This window comes from Onychomys torridus, chromosome 1, assembly GCF_903995425.1.
Source record: "Onychomys torridus chromosome 1, mOncTor1.1, whole genome shotgun sequence".
NCBI lineage: Eukaryota > Metazoa > Chordata > Mammalia > Rodentia > Cricetidae > Onychomys > Onychomys torridus.
The window spans coordinates 69537219-69551654 of record NC_050443.1 but is presented as its reverse complement, the minus strand read 5'-3'; the positions used below and the strand labels follow the sequence as shown (position 1 = coordinate 69551654).

The window sequence follows — 14436 nt, the reverse complement described above, 5'->3', positions numbered from 1 at the left end:
GAGGGTCAAGCTGGAACAGGGACAGAGTGGGAGGGCAGGGAGGAAGATACCATGATAGACGAGGACATCATGGGAATAGGAAGAGGCAGGGTGCTGGGGAGGCTCTCAGGAATCCACAAGGATGACCCCACCTTGGTCTGCTGGCAGTGGTCCAGAAGGTGCCTCCTCTGGTCTACTCTGGTGACCAGTCTAGCGAATAACCTAGCAGTCATCCTAGAGCCTTTGTCCAGTGACTGATGGAGGCAGATGCAGAGATCCACAGCCAGGCACCAGGCTGAGCTCTCGGAATCCAATTGATGAGAGAGAGGAGAGATACTGCAGGTGAGGGACATCAAGATCATGATGGGAGGATGTGCAGAGATGACTGGCCACACTAGTGGAAGCCCATGAACTGTGGACTGGTAGCTGTGGAGCCCCCAGGGGACTGGACTAGGCCCTCTGGATATGGAAGATGGTTGTTTGGCTTGAACTGTTTGGGGGGCACCCAGGCAGGGGGATCAGGATCTGTCCCTGGTGCATGGGCAGGCTTCTGGGAATCCAGTGCCTGTGGTGTGACGCCTTGCACAGCCTTAGTGCAGTGGGAAGGGGCTTGGGCTTAGGAGAGAAGGCTGGGGGGTGAGAGGAGGGAGGAGGAGGGATCTGTGGGTGGTATGTGGAGTGAGTAGAAAATTTCTTAGTAAAGAAAAATGAGAAAAGAACCCATCTGAAAGGACAACAGGTGTAGTGACCTAGCAGGTGAGGTTTCAACAATTTTCTGGCAGACAAAAAAAAAAAAAGGTGTGAAACCAAGCTGTTGGGTGAAAGTAGCAGATAACATTCGGTCCAGATGTTGTAAGTGTGCTCTGTGGGAAGTGCCAAACTCTGGGAAGCCTGAGGGAGCCTCTTCTCAGAGCCTGTGTGTGCTGTAGGTGGCAGGGGTAAGAGGAGAGGGAGGGGGGGGAGGAGGGGGAGGGGGGAGGGGGAAAAGGGGGAAAGGGGAAGAGGGGGAGGAGGGGGAGAAGGGGGAGAGGGGGAGGAGGGGGAGGGGAGGGGGAGGAGGAGGGGGGAAGGAGGAGGGGGAGAGGGGAAGGGGAGGGGAGAGGGGGAGAAGAGGGGGAGGAGGGGGAGGAAACAAGAACTTGCCAGCACGGCCGGGATCATCTCTTTCACACAGAACAAAGCACTTCTCTTCTGGCCTAGGACCAGGCAGGCTCTCCCACGGGAACACTGAAGTCACTCAAGTCACTGATACAGTTTCTAGCATAGACGTGAGGCCTTTATGTGCAAAAACTATGTTTCCAATTGTGATATTCATGGGGACACAATCAATCAAAATATCCCACTCCTGATTTCTCAATCCAGAACAGTCCTCCTGCCCTGACATGCCACATTTACAGACTTTAATCTACTTTCTCACTAAGAGGAGAAACTTAGGGTGACAACAGTCCTATCTGTGCAGTGGTGGAGAAAACACCACCATTCCTTAGACCAGTGGTTCTTAACCTTCCTAATGCCGGGACCCTTTCATCCAGTCCAGGTTCTGGATGGTACTCAGGTGGGCGGAGCCACCTGTGATGGGTAAAGAAGCAGTGTCCTAGGACCAGCCACCATCGGGAATCGGTGTTTTCAGATGGTCTTAGGCAACTCCTGTGGGGGTCGCAATCCACAGGTTGAGAACCACTGCCTTGGCCCCTTCTTAACATGACTGAAGGTTAGCTAAGGACAATTGGACAATGGGAGAAAAACCAGGCGAACTAGGGAGAGCAGAAGCAAGCGCTGGTGCTAAAGCCATCCCTAAAAGATGCCCGAGGGAATTCCAGAAAAATTGCAAAGCGACTTTTATTAATATCAAAAAAAATTGAGAGTCGGTTTATTTATGAAATAAGATCCTTCAAGACCAAAATAATCAGATATAAAACAGTGTGCCGAGTGCACTCTCTCAGGACAGGGAGAGACACATCACTAAAGGAAGAGGCACGGTACCCAAGAAACATGAATTCTAGAAAGATAAAGCAGAGGGCAGCATCAGCGAAGCTGGAGAAGAAAGTCCCTGGCAGCTGAAAATGACCAACAAAAGGAGGCCAAATGGATGAGCAGTGTAATCCAGCACTGGGGTCAGTAATGAAGTTCAGGTGGCGAGTGCTTTTGAACTGGGAATTCTATACTCCACTCAGCTAGATTAAAGGAAACAAAGCAAAAAGCTAATCCCAGAATTTCAAGGGCTGTGATATTTACTTCTCAATCATCCTCAGGAATTTACTTAACAGTGCACTTAACAGCACAAGCTAGTATCAAGAAAGAGAGAAACAGGAAATGCTGGCTTCCCCTAAACTCCAGGGAAGAAATGCCCAAGGATAATTGTGTTTCAGGCTTAAAAGGCATCCAGATTAGAAATGATGTCATTTCCAGGCTCCAAACCCACACGCTAGTCAGCCAGCTGCAGCTCCGTGTAAGCTCACCACAAGCATCTCAAACTCCTGAATTGACAACATCTGCCTCTTTCCCTGAAACTGCTTCTGGTCCCAGGTTGTCAGTCCCAAGTCAGGACTTTGGAAGTCCCAAAGAAGTGTCTTTTTCCGTATCCAATCCAGAAGGCCTGTATGTCCCATAAATCCTAGCCAACCACTTCTCCCTTGCTTCTCTGCCACTGCCCTACCCCAGGCCCTCATTAACCACATCCGGTTCTGTAAGTGACACCTTACCTGGATTTATTTCCCTTAAGCCAGACCCTTCCCCTTTCTCCTCCACACAACCTCAGAGACTTCCTTCTAAATTGTAAACTGGACTCTGTCATTCTGCAGTGAGTTCAGAGGTGCAAAGGGACGTGATAGATTATTTCTCGAGAGGTAGGCTGGACACACCTTGTGTATCATGTTACAGGTTTGGAATCGTGATGGCTAATACAGTCAATATGACGTGATCTAGCCTATGTAAGCCTGGGCATCTATGAGAACTTTCTAGTTTGGGCTTTATATATGAGGTAGAAAGATCCACCTTAAATGTGGGCAGCACCTTCATTGGCTGGGGACTATACTAAATTAAAAAAAAAAAAAAAGAGTGAGGGAGCTGAGCACACCAGGGTTCATTGTTTTCTCCTTCCTGAGGACAGATGCAATATCAGCAGCTGCTTCCTGCAGCTGCTACCATGCCTTCCTGGCCAGATACCTTCAAGCCATTTGTGACTTCAAACAATGAGCCAGAAATCAGCCCTTTCTTTTTAAAGTTGCTGTGGCCAGGTCTCACAGTAACAACACAAGTAACTGTTAACATATTACCATCTGCCTAATGGTAATAGAGCCATTAAACGCTTCAGTAACAGGCCGGAGTGTTTCTGAATTCTGACCAACAGTTTAGGTGTCTCTAATTCAATCACTCTCCCACTCTCAAAAATTCCCTTTACATTTAGACAAATAGCCATCCATCCTGGGCTTAAATGATATAGATGAAACAAAACTCACTATTTAGAAAAGAGATGGGTTATTTTTATTTTTTATGTGAGCGAGTGTTTTGCCTGCATACATGTATGTGCACTATGTGTGTGCCTGATGATAGGCCAGAAGAGGGCAGCAGATCCCCTGGGACTGGAGTTGCGAGTAGTCCTAAGCCTTCATGTGGGTGCTTGGAACTGAACTTGGGTCCTCTGGAAGAGCAAGTGCTCTTCACTGTTAGACCATCTCTCCTGTGCCCTCCCAAACTCACCACTTTTTGAGAGAACTCACTTTAAACCATGTGAGGGGCTTGCTATCGTGTTAGGCACTGTGGTTGTCTGATGCACATCTTTCTCATTGCCTCATGTGGGTCCTTAGTTCTGAGCTTGCATTTTTAGTCACCTGTAAATACGCATACACAGAGATCTGAAAGACACTCAAGCTGACATTCCTGCTGTGGAATGTTAAATTTCTCATCAAATTCCTCCTTGTTTCTCAGAGTCCAGAAACACTAACAGCAAAGTTACTTTTAAGGTTTTCCTCCTTTCGCTTCCCTTGTTCCCTATCTGACTGAGTAGTTAATGGTTCTAGAAAACTAGGAGACAAATCATATACCATTTCTGTGATATTGTCAACTGACTTTGTTGTATGGGGAAGGGGCACTAAGGGATTGGATCGAGGGCCTTGTGCACTCCAGGCAAGGATTCGACCACTTAGCTTCACCCCAGCCCCTTTCCTTTTCCTTTTAGAGTTTATTTGTTTTGCAGTGTTGGAGATTGAACCCAGAGCCTTGTACATGCTAGGTAAGCACTCCCACCAAACTGTGCCCCAGCCCTTTTTATGTTTGAGACAAGGTTTCTCTACATTGCCCAGGCTCCCCTTGAACTCATTCTGTAGTCCACAGATAGCTTAAATTTGCAATTCCCTGTCTCAGCTTCTTGAGTAGCTAGGATTAGTGGCTTGTGCTACCAGGATCACCCTGACAACAACTGCCAAATTACCTTTGTAAAGGCATGTTAATATGAGTTCATACTATTACTCCCAAATAGTTACAATGGATTTCTTGTTTGAAACAAGACTTTGAGATGCAGATAGGAGGATCAGAAGTTAAAGGTAATTCTTGGCTTATAGCAAATTCAAGGCTAGCTTAGGCCACCTGAGATTTTATCTCAAAAAAAAAAAAGTAAAAAATAAAGCAAGGTATCAATAATTTAAAATTCAAGTCAGTTAATAATTATAGTGTTAGGGAATGTTTATTTATTATACTTTTGTTAAATACAATTGATATTATAATAACTATTCAACTCTTAATTTTATAAGATGTCATGGATCTTAGGTTTAAGGGAAATGACTTTTTAAAAAAGTCTATATTTGGCTGATAACACAGGCTGTATTGGTGGTCTGACTCTTTCTGCTGAAGCCTCAAATTGTGTTTGATTTCATTTCATTTTTTTTATTTCTTATAATTCACTGGCAATCAAAGGGAAAATGTCAAGTTTAATTGAATCATAAAGCTTAGAAATAAAGAGCAAAGCATTTTAAGGAAATTCATTAGGTTTAATTCCTCTATTATAATATTAATTTTGGCATGATTACATTTGCTCAAAATTTAATGAAAACTCTCTCTTATTATAAGTTTATCACTGCATTCAGGAGTTACCCAGAAACAGAACAATTAAGTGGATTCATTTCTTTGGGGAAGCTTATGATGGCTAGGAAGCACTGCTAAGGACGGGACCCCTGAGAACTCTCCACTTCGTTCTCTTTCAGAAAAAAACCCAGAGCATAGATGTATGGGAAGGGTGCAGGACATCTTGGTGCATTAGTTTTGTTGTGTGTTTTCATTCAGTGTGCTTACTAGGAAAATGAAGACAACTGAAATTTCCGAATGACTTACATCACCTTAACAAAGAGAAACAAGACAAGGGGAGCTGGAGGCTCATTCATAATCTCAAAGAGGCATAGGGCTCACATGGACATTGCAGAAGAAAAGGTCAAGTGCATATTTTTGAACCAGGCCCCTAGATCCCTGGCTGAAATAGTTTGAATTGTCCTGATCTCCACATTTCTTAGGAAACCTTTTCTTCCCTTTCATGTTCCTTACCCCAGAAATCTGACTATGTATATGATCATTTCTTTCCCTGGTATTTCAAAAGCCCTGGGGAGTCAGCAATAGCTGTGAACATCACTGAGCACTCTAAAGTGATGTTGTAAGCTGTCCTAAACCCCTGCAAAGCTCTCTTGGTGCCAACTTTGGGAAGAGCTGGAGAACGATGTGTGCTGCCTCCCATGCATGCCCAGCCCACGGTCAGGCATCTTCCCAACCTTCTATATTTTCCTCTGTGTACAGCCTCTATAATGTCTTTCTCATCCTTTGAAAAACAAACTTTTCCTTAAGGCATTCGAACTTGTAATCAAGTTAATCATTTCTGAACATCTAAGACCCTAAACTCTGGCCACTGGCTTACTATGAACTTAAATGTTTGAGACATAAATGTACCATTTGTCTTCCTTCCCAACTCTAACCAGCAGTCTGAGACATGATAGAGAGTGGTGACTTGTCGACTGGGTTAGAAGCTGTCTGTGGGGGAAGAGTTGAGTCTTAGTCACTTTTGTGTGTTATATTGTGCTAGCTCTGAGAAAACACTTCCCAGAAGACTTCATCTCAATGATCCTGGTCTCTTCTTAATCGCCACTAATTTCTCAGCTCCAGCTGACCAGCATCTATCTATCTTTTCAGTAAAGCAAAGGGTTTTACTTCAGCGATTCTGGTCTCATGTTAATCACAGCTGATTCTTCAACTCCAGCTAACCAGAAGACAGATTCTTAACTCAAACTATGCAACAGCAGCAATGAAATCTTTAAATGGCTCTCACATTTTCCTGTGGAACTTCACAAGCCCAGCTTCCATCGTCTGCTTTGCTCTCAACATTCTTATCTCCCAAGCTCTCATAGAACAGATCACCAAGCTTTGAACATTCAATGGCTTTTTAGCTCAAAGTTCCAAAGTCCTTCCACAATCAACATGGTCAGGTTTGTCATAGCAATACCCTAAGATCCCGATACCAATTTCTGTCCTACTTAGGGGCTTACACTTCCATATTGATGTTCATTAGCAAAGGATGTCAGGAGTTCAAGCAGGGCAGGAACCTGGAGGAGGCAGGAGCTAATGCAAAGTCCATGGAGGAGTGCTGCTTACTGGCTTGCTCCTCCTGGCTTGCTCATCTTGTTTTCTTATAGAGCCCAGGACCATCAGCCTGGGGGTGGCCCCACTCACAATGGGCTGGGTCCTCCCACATTAATCACTAATTAAGAAAATGCCTTACAGGTTTGCAGCCTGATCTTATGGAGGCATTTTCTCAATTTAGGCTCTCTCCTTTTTGATGACTCTAGCTTGTGTTAAGTTGGTGTAAAACTAGCCAGGACATCTCAGAAGCTTGCCCATATAAGAAAGAACCCACACATTTAATAAATGACTAATATGGATGCTTTAAGGTTCCCAACTATCACTGACTCTCAGTAGCAAAGCAGAAGCCGTTAACTTCTCCTGGCCTGAAGGAGTTTTTGCTTCTGCGTTCTTGGTTTTCACTTCCTCGAAGCTGTCTGCTTCCTCCTATTCTTCTGTTATTCCCACCTGTCTACCACTCTTGATTTTATACTTAGTTCTAATTCTAGTGCCTCAATTGCTCCCGTGAAGATCTGCTGGTGTTGATGCCTGTATAATGTAACTCACACTGCTGCGGGTGGCAGAGAAATCACTTCAGGGCTCCACCAAGTAACGTCTATGTGTTCTTCCCTCTGATGAGCTTTCTTTTCTCGTATTTTTCTTTGTATGTGATAAAGGGTTGTTTTATGCTAATGGCTGATCATGTGATCAATCAGCAAGGCAACTCTGAGGCACTATGAGGACAGGAGACAGGGGCTTCATTGTCTTAGTCTCTTGCTCCTTGGTCTTATGATGCTGCTCTTCTTGGCCTGGAAGCCCTTCCTCAGTCTTAGGCCTGCTGTTTGGTCCACAGGAGCTTCTTGTGGGCCTGGCCTGTCTTAAGCCTGTAGATGTGCTCCGCGGAAGTGTTCTGTTTTGAATATATTCCTCTCCACCTTCAGATATAGGCTGTGACATGTGAGGTAACCATTCTTAGATTCACAATGTCTCCTGAGCAGTCCAAGCGGGATCCTCAGCCTCTTCCCCTTCTTTGATGACATCCAGGCCCTGGCCATGCCCTTCCACTTACCTATGCCCATATGCTTGCCCACCCCATAGGTCAAGGTGCTTTTTGGCTACCAAATCCAGAAGAGTACAATCAGAGGCTTAGAGATGATCAGCCCATCTTTCGCCAGCTTCTGGATCTACCGAATGAATGGTGGTGTCATTGGTGATGTCATTGGTTTCACTGGGGTCCATCCATACCCTAACATCACAGTGTAGGAAGCACAGGAACGCCTCTTCTAAAGCCAGAGCATGCTCATGGCAGCCAGCCTTCTTTTGACAGACGGTCCCAGACATGCTTTTCAAAGATTGATGGGAACTCCATCAACCAAACTGGCAAATTCTGTTCATATTTGACTCAATTTTTTTTCTTAAAAATTAAACACGAACTAAGTTCATGGCAGTTACTTGCCATCACCTTGAGGACAAAAACCAGGTTTCTGGGCAGTATTTGTCTCTTTCTTACTTAGTCAGTCAGTCCCCAACTCCTCCCTATTCCCACCTTAAATGTGCAAAGGTTCCTACTTCCCAGGAGACATTGCTTGTGTCTGCATGAAGCCCTACACCATTCTCAAGTTGTGGGTCGCCAGTTTTTCATTATCCCAACATCTGCATCTTCCTCATCCCAGAGCAGCTGGCTGCCCGGCTTCCACCGAAGTTTGTCTCACCTTGTCTTCAGACCACACCATTGCCCACAAGGCTAAGAGAGCCTATTGCTCAATTAATTTTGTGTCTTGATCATTTGTTATATGTTTTCTGGCACACAGTAAGGGTTTAGTACAACAGAATAAATGAATTGGCCAACATTTCATATGTATGGCATTTCCCAGAACTGACACCAGGTTCAAAGAGAACATAATCCTAACATAGAGGCTGGTAGAAAGGGCTTTTAGGCATTAAAAAAAAAAAAAAAATACTACCATATGTATCAATTATTCCAATGTGTTTTCATTGTCTTATTTACAATCACCGTTAGAGAGAGCCCCATTCACTGGCCAATCTATCATTGCTAAATGAATTGTGTTTTCCTATCCCTGCCTCTAGTGCACATCTAAGTTCGGCCATGCTTCCAACACATAGAAGAGGACAAGTTCTGCTCTGTAATAGCGACCCACCAGGCCTGTCCATGGCCTAGAAAGCAGCCCCACTTAGTCCTTCTTAACCACAGTAGGACCAGGAGTACCCAGTAATAAATAAACATGATAGCTCTTCCCTCAGGCAAGTGTCCTTCCAGAAGACTTTACTAAATGAAGCCAGGAAGTACTGATACCCATCCCCCTCTTCTGCAAACAGATTTCGATTCATAGGAAGGAAGTTGAAAGACTGGAAAATTGTGTTCAACAACTGGAAGAGGAAAATTTGGTGCTTATTGACCAGCTGTTTAACTGTAGACTTTTGGATCTCAAAATACCCAGGTGAGATGCTCCCTGGTGCCATAGCAGTTAGCAATTGGTGCTCTCAGAACAGCTGGGTCAAAGCCATTAACATTTCTAGAAAGTGTTTTGTAAACATTGTGCCTGTAAAAAGTTGGTAGGGGTTTTTGTTTTGTTTTAACATGATTTAGCCAGGTGTCACCTCTAATCCCAGTACCCAGCAGGCTAACACAAGAGGATTACCATAAATTCAAGGCCAGCATAGGCTACATAATTCTAGGCCAACCTGGGCTACAGAGAAAAAGAAAGATTTTGTTCTCCAGTGCTTCCACTAGATGACAGCAGGCAAAAAGAAGAGAACTGTGGCCAGAGAGATGGCCCAGAGGTTAAGAGTACTGGCTGCTCTTCCAGAGGACATGGGTTCAAGTCCACTCACATGGTGGGTCACAACCATCTGTAACTCCAGTGCCAGGGGGTCCAATGCCCTGTTCTGGTCTCTGAGGCTACTGAATACACATGGTGCACATTATATGCAGGCAAAACACTTTTACATGTAAAATAAACAGTAAAGAACTCAAACACATTAACAGTAGTATGTGCTGCAACTCCAAATGTATAGAAACTCTACATACATGTGCTTTAAATAACTTATATGCATTTCCTCCCCTACTCTCCCCCTTCCCCACCAACCCCCCCCCTCCCCTGGAACCCAGGGCCTTATATATGCTAGGCAAGACCTCTAAAGCTGAGCTACACCCCAGCGTTTCTTAGTGCCTTTCTCACTGAAAATCCAGTTACCTAATAGATGCCATTCTCACTCTCCCTTTCGGGACTTACCCTCCTTTCAGACTCCTCCCACCGTGAACTTCTAGTTCTGCAAGACTCTGTTCCCATTTTGTCTCCTTGGGAACTCTTCCTTGTCTCCGAGGCTAACTCAAGGGGTGCCTCTTTCTGACTCCCAGAATTCCCACAGTACTCATTACACATCTCACCAGAAACTATCACTTTAGAATTCGGTAGCAGTTCATCTTTTCAACAAGCCTCATGCTCCCACAGCGTGTGAAGCAGGTCCCTTTTCTGCTTTGTCTCCACACTCTGGAGAGAGAGACAGGTGCCGGTGAGCATGCGGCACGGCACTCATTGGCTGACTATCTGCCGTTTGTTCTTGCAGGAAACTGTATCTTACTCAAGCCGTTGGGCAGCAAGGGCTACCTGAAGATGTGTCTTTGAAGTTGCCAGAGATAGACATAGGTACAATTTCCTTGCAATGAGATTTTCCTCACCTTAAAACACAGCAACCTGAGCATCTTCTGCAGGCAGGGACCCCACATGCAGAAGCTCTGCCCAGAGTAGATCCACCTCTGCTCCTCTCCATCACTCCTTCCACCACGCTTGTCCTGCTCTAGTCTCCTGTCCGCCAGCTCTTCCCTTCTCTTTCTCACCTCTTTCCTCTATTCCGTCCCTCCCTCTCTCCCCTCTCTCCTCCCTTCCCTTTTTTCCCACACCCTGTCTTCTTTCTAAGGTATCTCCAAATAGCACAGTCTGACCTTAAACTCACAGTCCTCCTGCCTCAGCCTCCCAAGGGCTGGCATTGCAAACATGCATTGCTGGGCCTGAGTTGTAATCCCATTTTCTACCAAGTTCAATGCATTTTATAATGAATTAAGTGAATACTCGTAGAGAGGGATGGGGTGTTGCCTGCGCCAATATAGTTTGGGTACCACTTTGACCAACCAAAATGCTAGTATATCCATTAGTTCCCATGTGGCTGTGGGTAATGTCTTGACTATCAGAAGGATATAGGATAGTATCCTAAAATGGGGCCACCTCTTACTTCTATGTATTTATATTACTTCTATGTTATTTCATTTATTAATTTATTCCATACCGTTTTCTCTAAAAGTCATTTTGGGTTTGGTGGTGGCAGGGCTGGAAATTGAACCTAGGGCCTCAGGGATGCTTGGCCATCCTGCCTCAGTGTTGATTGAGCTAAGCCACTCCTTCAGTCCAAAGTTTCACATTTCTAAGTTCAGAGTTCCTTCAAACAAACAACTGTGACCAATGATGGCATTGTATTTGTAATCTGCTCAGAATGTTACCTAATTATTTATTCGCTCTAGTCCCCGAGGAGAATTTGAAATCGCCCACTGAGGCAGAAGGTGGAGAGGCATTGATCCTCTCCCCAGGGAGCAGCCATGAGGCTAGCAGTCCCGAAGTCCACTTCACAGAGATAGAAAGAGAGGACAGCTCATCCACAGAGATGGAATGCTCTATCATCCATCATTTGCTGCATGAGGATGAACAGGACTTCAAGGTGAGAGTCTGAAGAACATAGTTCTCACTAGGAGACAGACAGTGTAAACACTGAAAATTTGCTTTGTGGTGCTTGCCAAAGTGGTCCACCATTGACCTCTCCAGGGGCACTCTTTTCACTCCTACTTTGAGCCAGTTAGCTTAAAAAGTTCATTTATAGACCTCCATTACCAAGAGAAAGTGTAAGTTAGCTGATGCTCCATCCATAATAAACTATCCCTCAACCTATTAGTTTAAAACAATACTTTGTGGGTGGAGGGTTGGGGAGGCGTGTTTCAAGACAGAGTTTCTCTGTGTAACAGCCCTGGCTGTCCTGGAATTTACTTTGTAGACCAGGCTGGCCTCGAACTCAGAGATCTGCCTACCTCTCCTGAGTGCTGGGATTAAAGGTGTTCACCACTACCGCCCAGTGAAAACAATACTTTCTATTCCATTTCAGGCCTCTGTTAGCAGGGAATTGAGCAATGGCTCCACTGGGTTCTCACATGGGCAGTCACCATCATGTGCTAGCTAGAGCCACCCTCATCTGAAGCCTGGATTGGGGTAGAAGGCCTGCCTCATAAGAGGGACACACCTATGTCAAGCAAGATGATGGTGACTGCATTAGGGCCTCAGTTTCTCTTCAGATGAGCCTCTCTCTCTCAAGGGTGCCTTGAATGTCCCGCTGTTAAAGTGCGGTGTCTGACTTCTTAGACAAAGCAATCCCAGTGACAAAAGAGAACATGTCTAGTGTTTGGAGGCCATACGCTAGCACTTCCATCACACTCCGCTCGCTGATCTCACCAAGCAGAAGAATAGAGCTCCCACATCTGATGGAGGATTGTGTAAAAGCAAAAACAAAAGACCCCAACAAATCTGTGGGATAGGATATGTATCCAGCCATCTTCATAAAATATATACCACTAGTGGATGCTTGGAGTAACAAACCAATAATTGAGGAAAGTCTCGTTTGTACGTTTCTGCTTTTTCTCTTTCTGGGACTGCCAAATCCTTCAAAGTTCTAAAACTTAAAGTCTGGTAGGAGAATGAAGGGTGCAAAAAAAGCAGAAGAAATGGAATAAGTCACCATATTAATTAACTAATAGTTTATTCTAACTACCATCAAATGATTATTTGTTTACTTAAGATAGAATCTCCCTATGAAGCCCAGGCTAGTCTCAAATTTGAGAGATTCCTGCTGGGCTGTCCTCAGACTCATAGCTATGTGTCTGCCTTTGCCTCCTGAGAGATGGGAATTTCCAGAATTTCTTTTTTTTAATTGTACTGAATTTCCTGTTCTGGTAAGTTTAAAAGTCAGTCAATATGGGTAAAGAACAGCTCTATTGAACTCCATCCCTTTTTTTGCAGTATTGAGGACTAAACCCAAGGCCTCGCCCATGCTAGACAAGCATGTTCTAGTGGTTTTGCCATTTAAATGCCCAAACACCACCATTCATGTCCTGGAATCCTGACTCCTGATGCATCACGGTGATACCTGGCAATTGTGGTCAACAGGCTAGGCTGTGTGCCCCCGGTTTGATGAAATGTATCCTTGTGAGCTTTGGTGGAGCAGCTGTGGTGTCCATGGCGGAGAACACCCCTCAGCTTTGTTACAGGTTGAAAGCTGCATAGAATGGCAAGCGTTCTGAAAACATTGCCTCCTCTTTTCACTCTTAAGTTCCCATAAATACTAAACACCCAGCAACATTCCAGGTATGCCTGGGAATTTCAAGAGAATGGGGACATAAAGACTTAATGATGCAATTGCTTCTGGGATTGCAGAAAAAAATCAACAATTACCATATAAGGGGAGCTACACTATTTATGCTGTCCCTCACAGGTCATGTTTATCACTGCACCCCAGCGCTCCATGGGTACAGGGAACATTCTAGAAAGATTTGCTGATGTGCGTGTTGAAGGAACACGGCATGTGAACTATGGCTTGGGAATCTTCCCAGGTAGGGCCTGAGCTGTTTGGGACTGGCTGGAGGATTCTATAGAAAGTAACTTTCCAGTTCCTTTTGTTAACTGATATCTTATCTATACTTCGTCACAATGGGTTAAGTTTTACCTAGACACTAGCCTCAGCACCTGTGGAAAGATGGAAATTCCTAGACAAGGTCCTCAGTGTTACATTATCTAGTCCAAGTAGCACTTACAGAATCTCCCTCACCCCCATTTTTTAATAATACAGAAAAGTCTGCTGTGGCTGTGCCCTGGCGAGTGAAGGAATAAATAAATATATATTAAGTTATGCATATATAATTATATATATTCACCAACAAAGCAGCCTGGAGGTGACACATTTCCACTAGCCAGTATCCAACCCACCCCCAACTCCCTCTGAGACCACCAACCTTCCCTCCTGCTCACTGGAAGATCTTTCTACTGTGACTCACAGGGAATATACACTTTAAAAGTACAATTTTTAATTTTTACGGTGGCTTTCATGTTCCATGTATGACACAATGTTCATACAACCAGTAGAGCAACCCAGGGGAAGAACATATCATTTATGAGGCTCACCTGCCAGTTATGTCTCCTCTTGTGTCTTCCCACAGGAATATGTAAACTTGGGCCCCCTGGCTTTGAAGCTCATGAGCGTGGAGGGCAGGAAAATGCCCATTCATTTTCAAGAAAAGCAGTCTCCTGTCAAATCTTACGAAGACATCCAGAGCCCTGAGAGACATATCACACATAAGATGATGAAGATGTTTCTCTAGGCCTGAAAGCTGCATCATGGAGACCACCTTTCCTTGGAAACTCCTTGTGAATTAAAGTGCCCAAGTCGCTCACTTTACTCACGCCTGTGTTTCTAATGGTTATAATTACCTTTAAAACTCAGGTTCCAGGGATTGAGCTATTGATTTATTTGCCCAGCATGACTGACAGGAAAGACACTGCTTTCTGTAATTAAGTATTTAGAAGACAGTGGTTTCAAATCCTTCTCATTTGAAAATTCACAGATTCACCCATGGTCCCGATATGGAGTAGTTGTTAGAAACGTTTCTAAGAAAATTTTATTAGAGTGCATATATCATTGTCTACTCCCCCCCACCACCGCCTGGGTGCTGAATGATAGTCACTGTAATTTAATCCTTTTCTTTAATCCTATTTATAATATGAGATAGTTACTCTCTCTGTTGAGATAAAA

At 44.5% G+C, this 14436-nt stretch overlaps 1 protein-coding gene across 1 annotated transcript in view; it reads left to right on the top strand.

Moving 5' to 3' along the window:
* The window catches only part of Ccdc83 (coiled-coil domain containing 83), a 35584-nt gene extending 21579 nt beyond the window's left edge, over window positions 1–14005 (top strand). Inside the window, exons 7-10 of the mRNA XM_036182569.1 lie at window positions 8911–9032; window positions 10162–10241; window positions 11111–11304; window positions 13844–14005. Of these exons, the coding sequence (XP_036038462.1) occupies window positions 8911–9032; window positions 10162–10241; window positions 11111–11304; window positions 13844–14005 (558 nt within the window). The remainder of the gene's footprint in view (window positions 1–8910; window positions 9033–10161; window positions 10242–11110; window positions 11305–13843) is intronic.
* The last annotated feature ends 431 nt before the right edge of the window (window positions 14006–14436 follow it).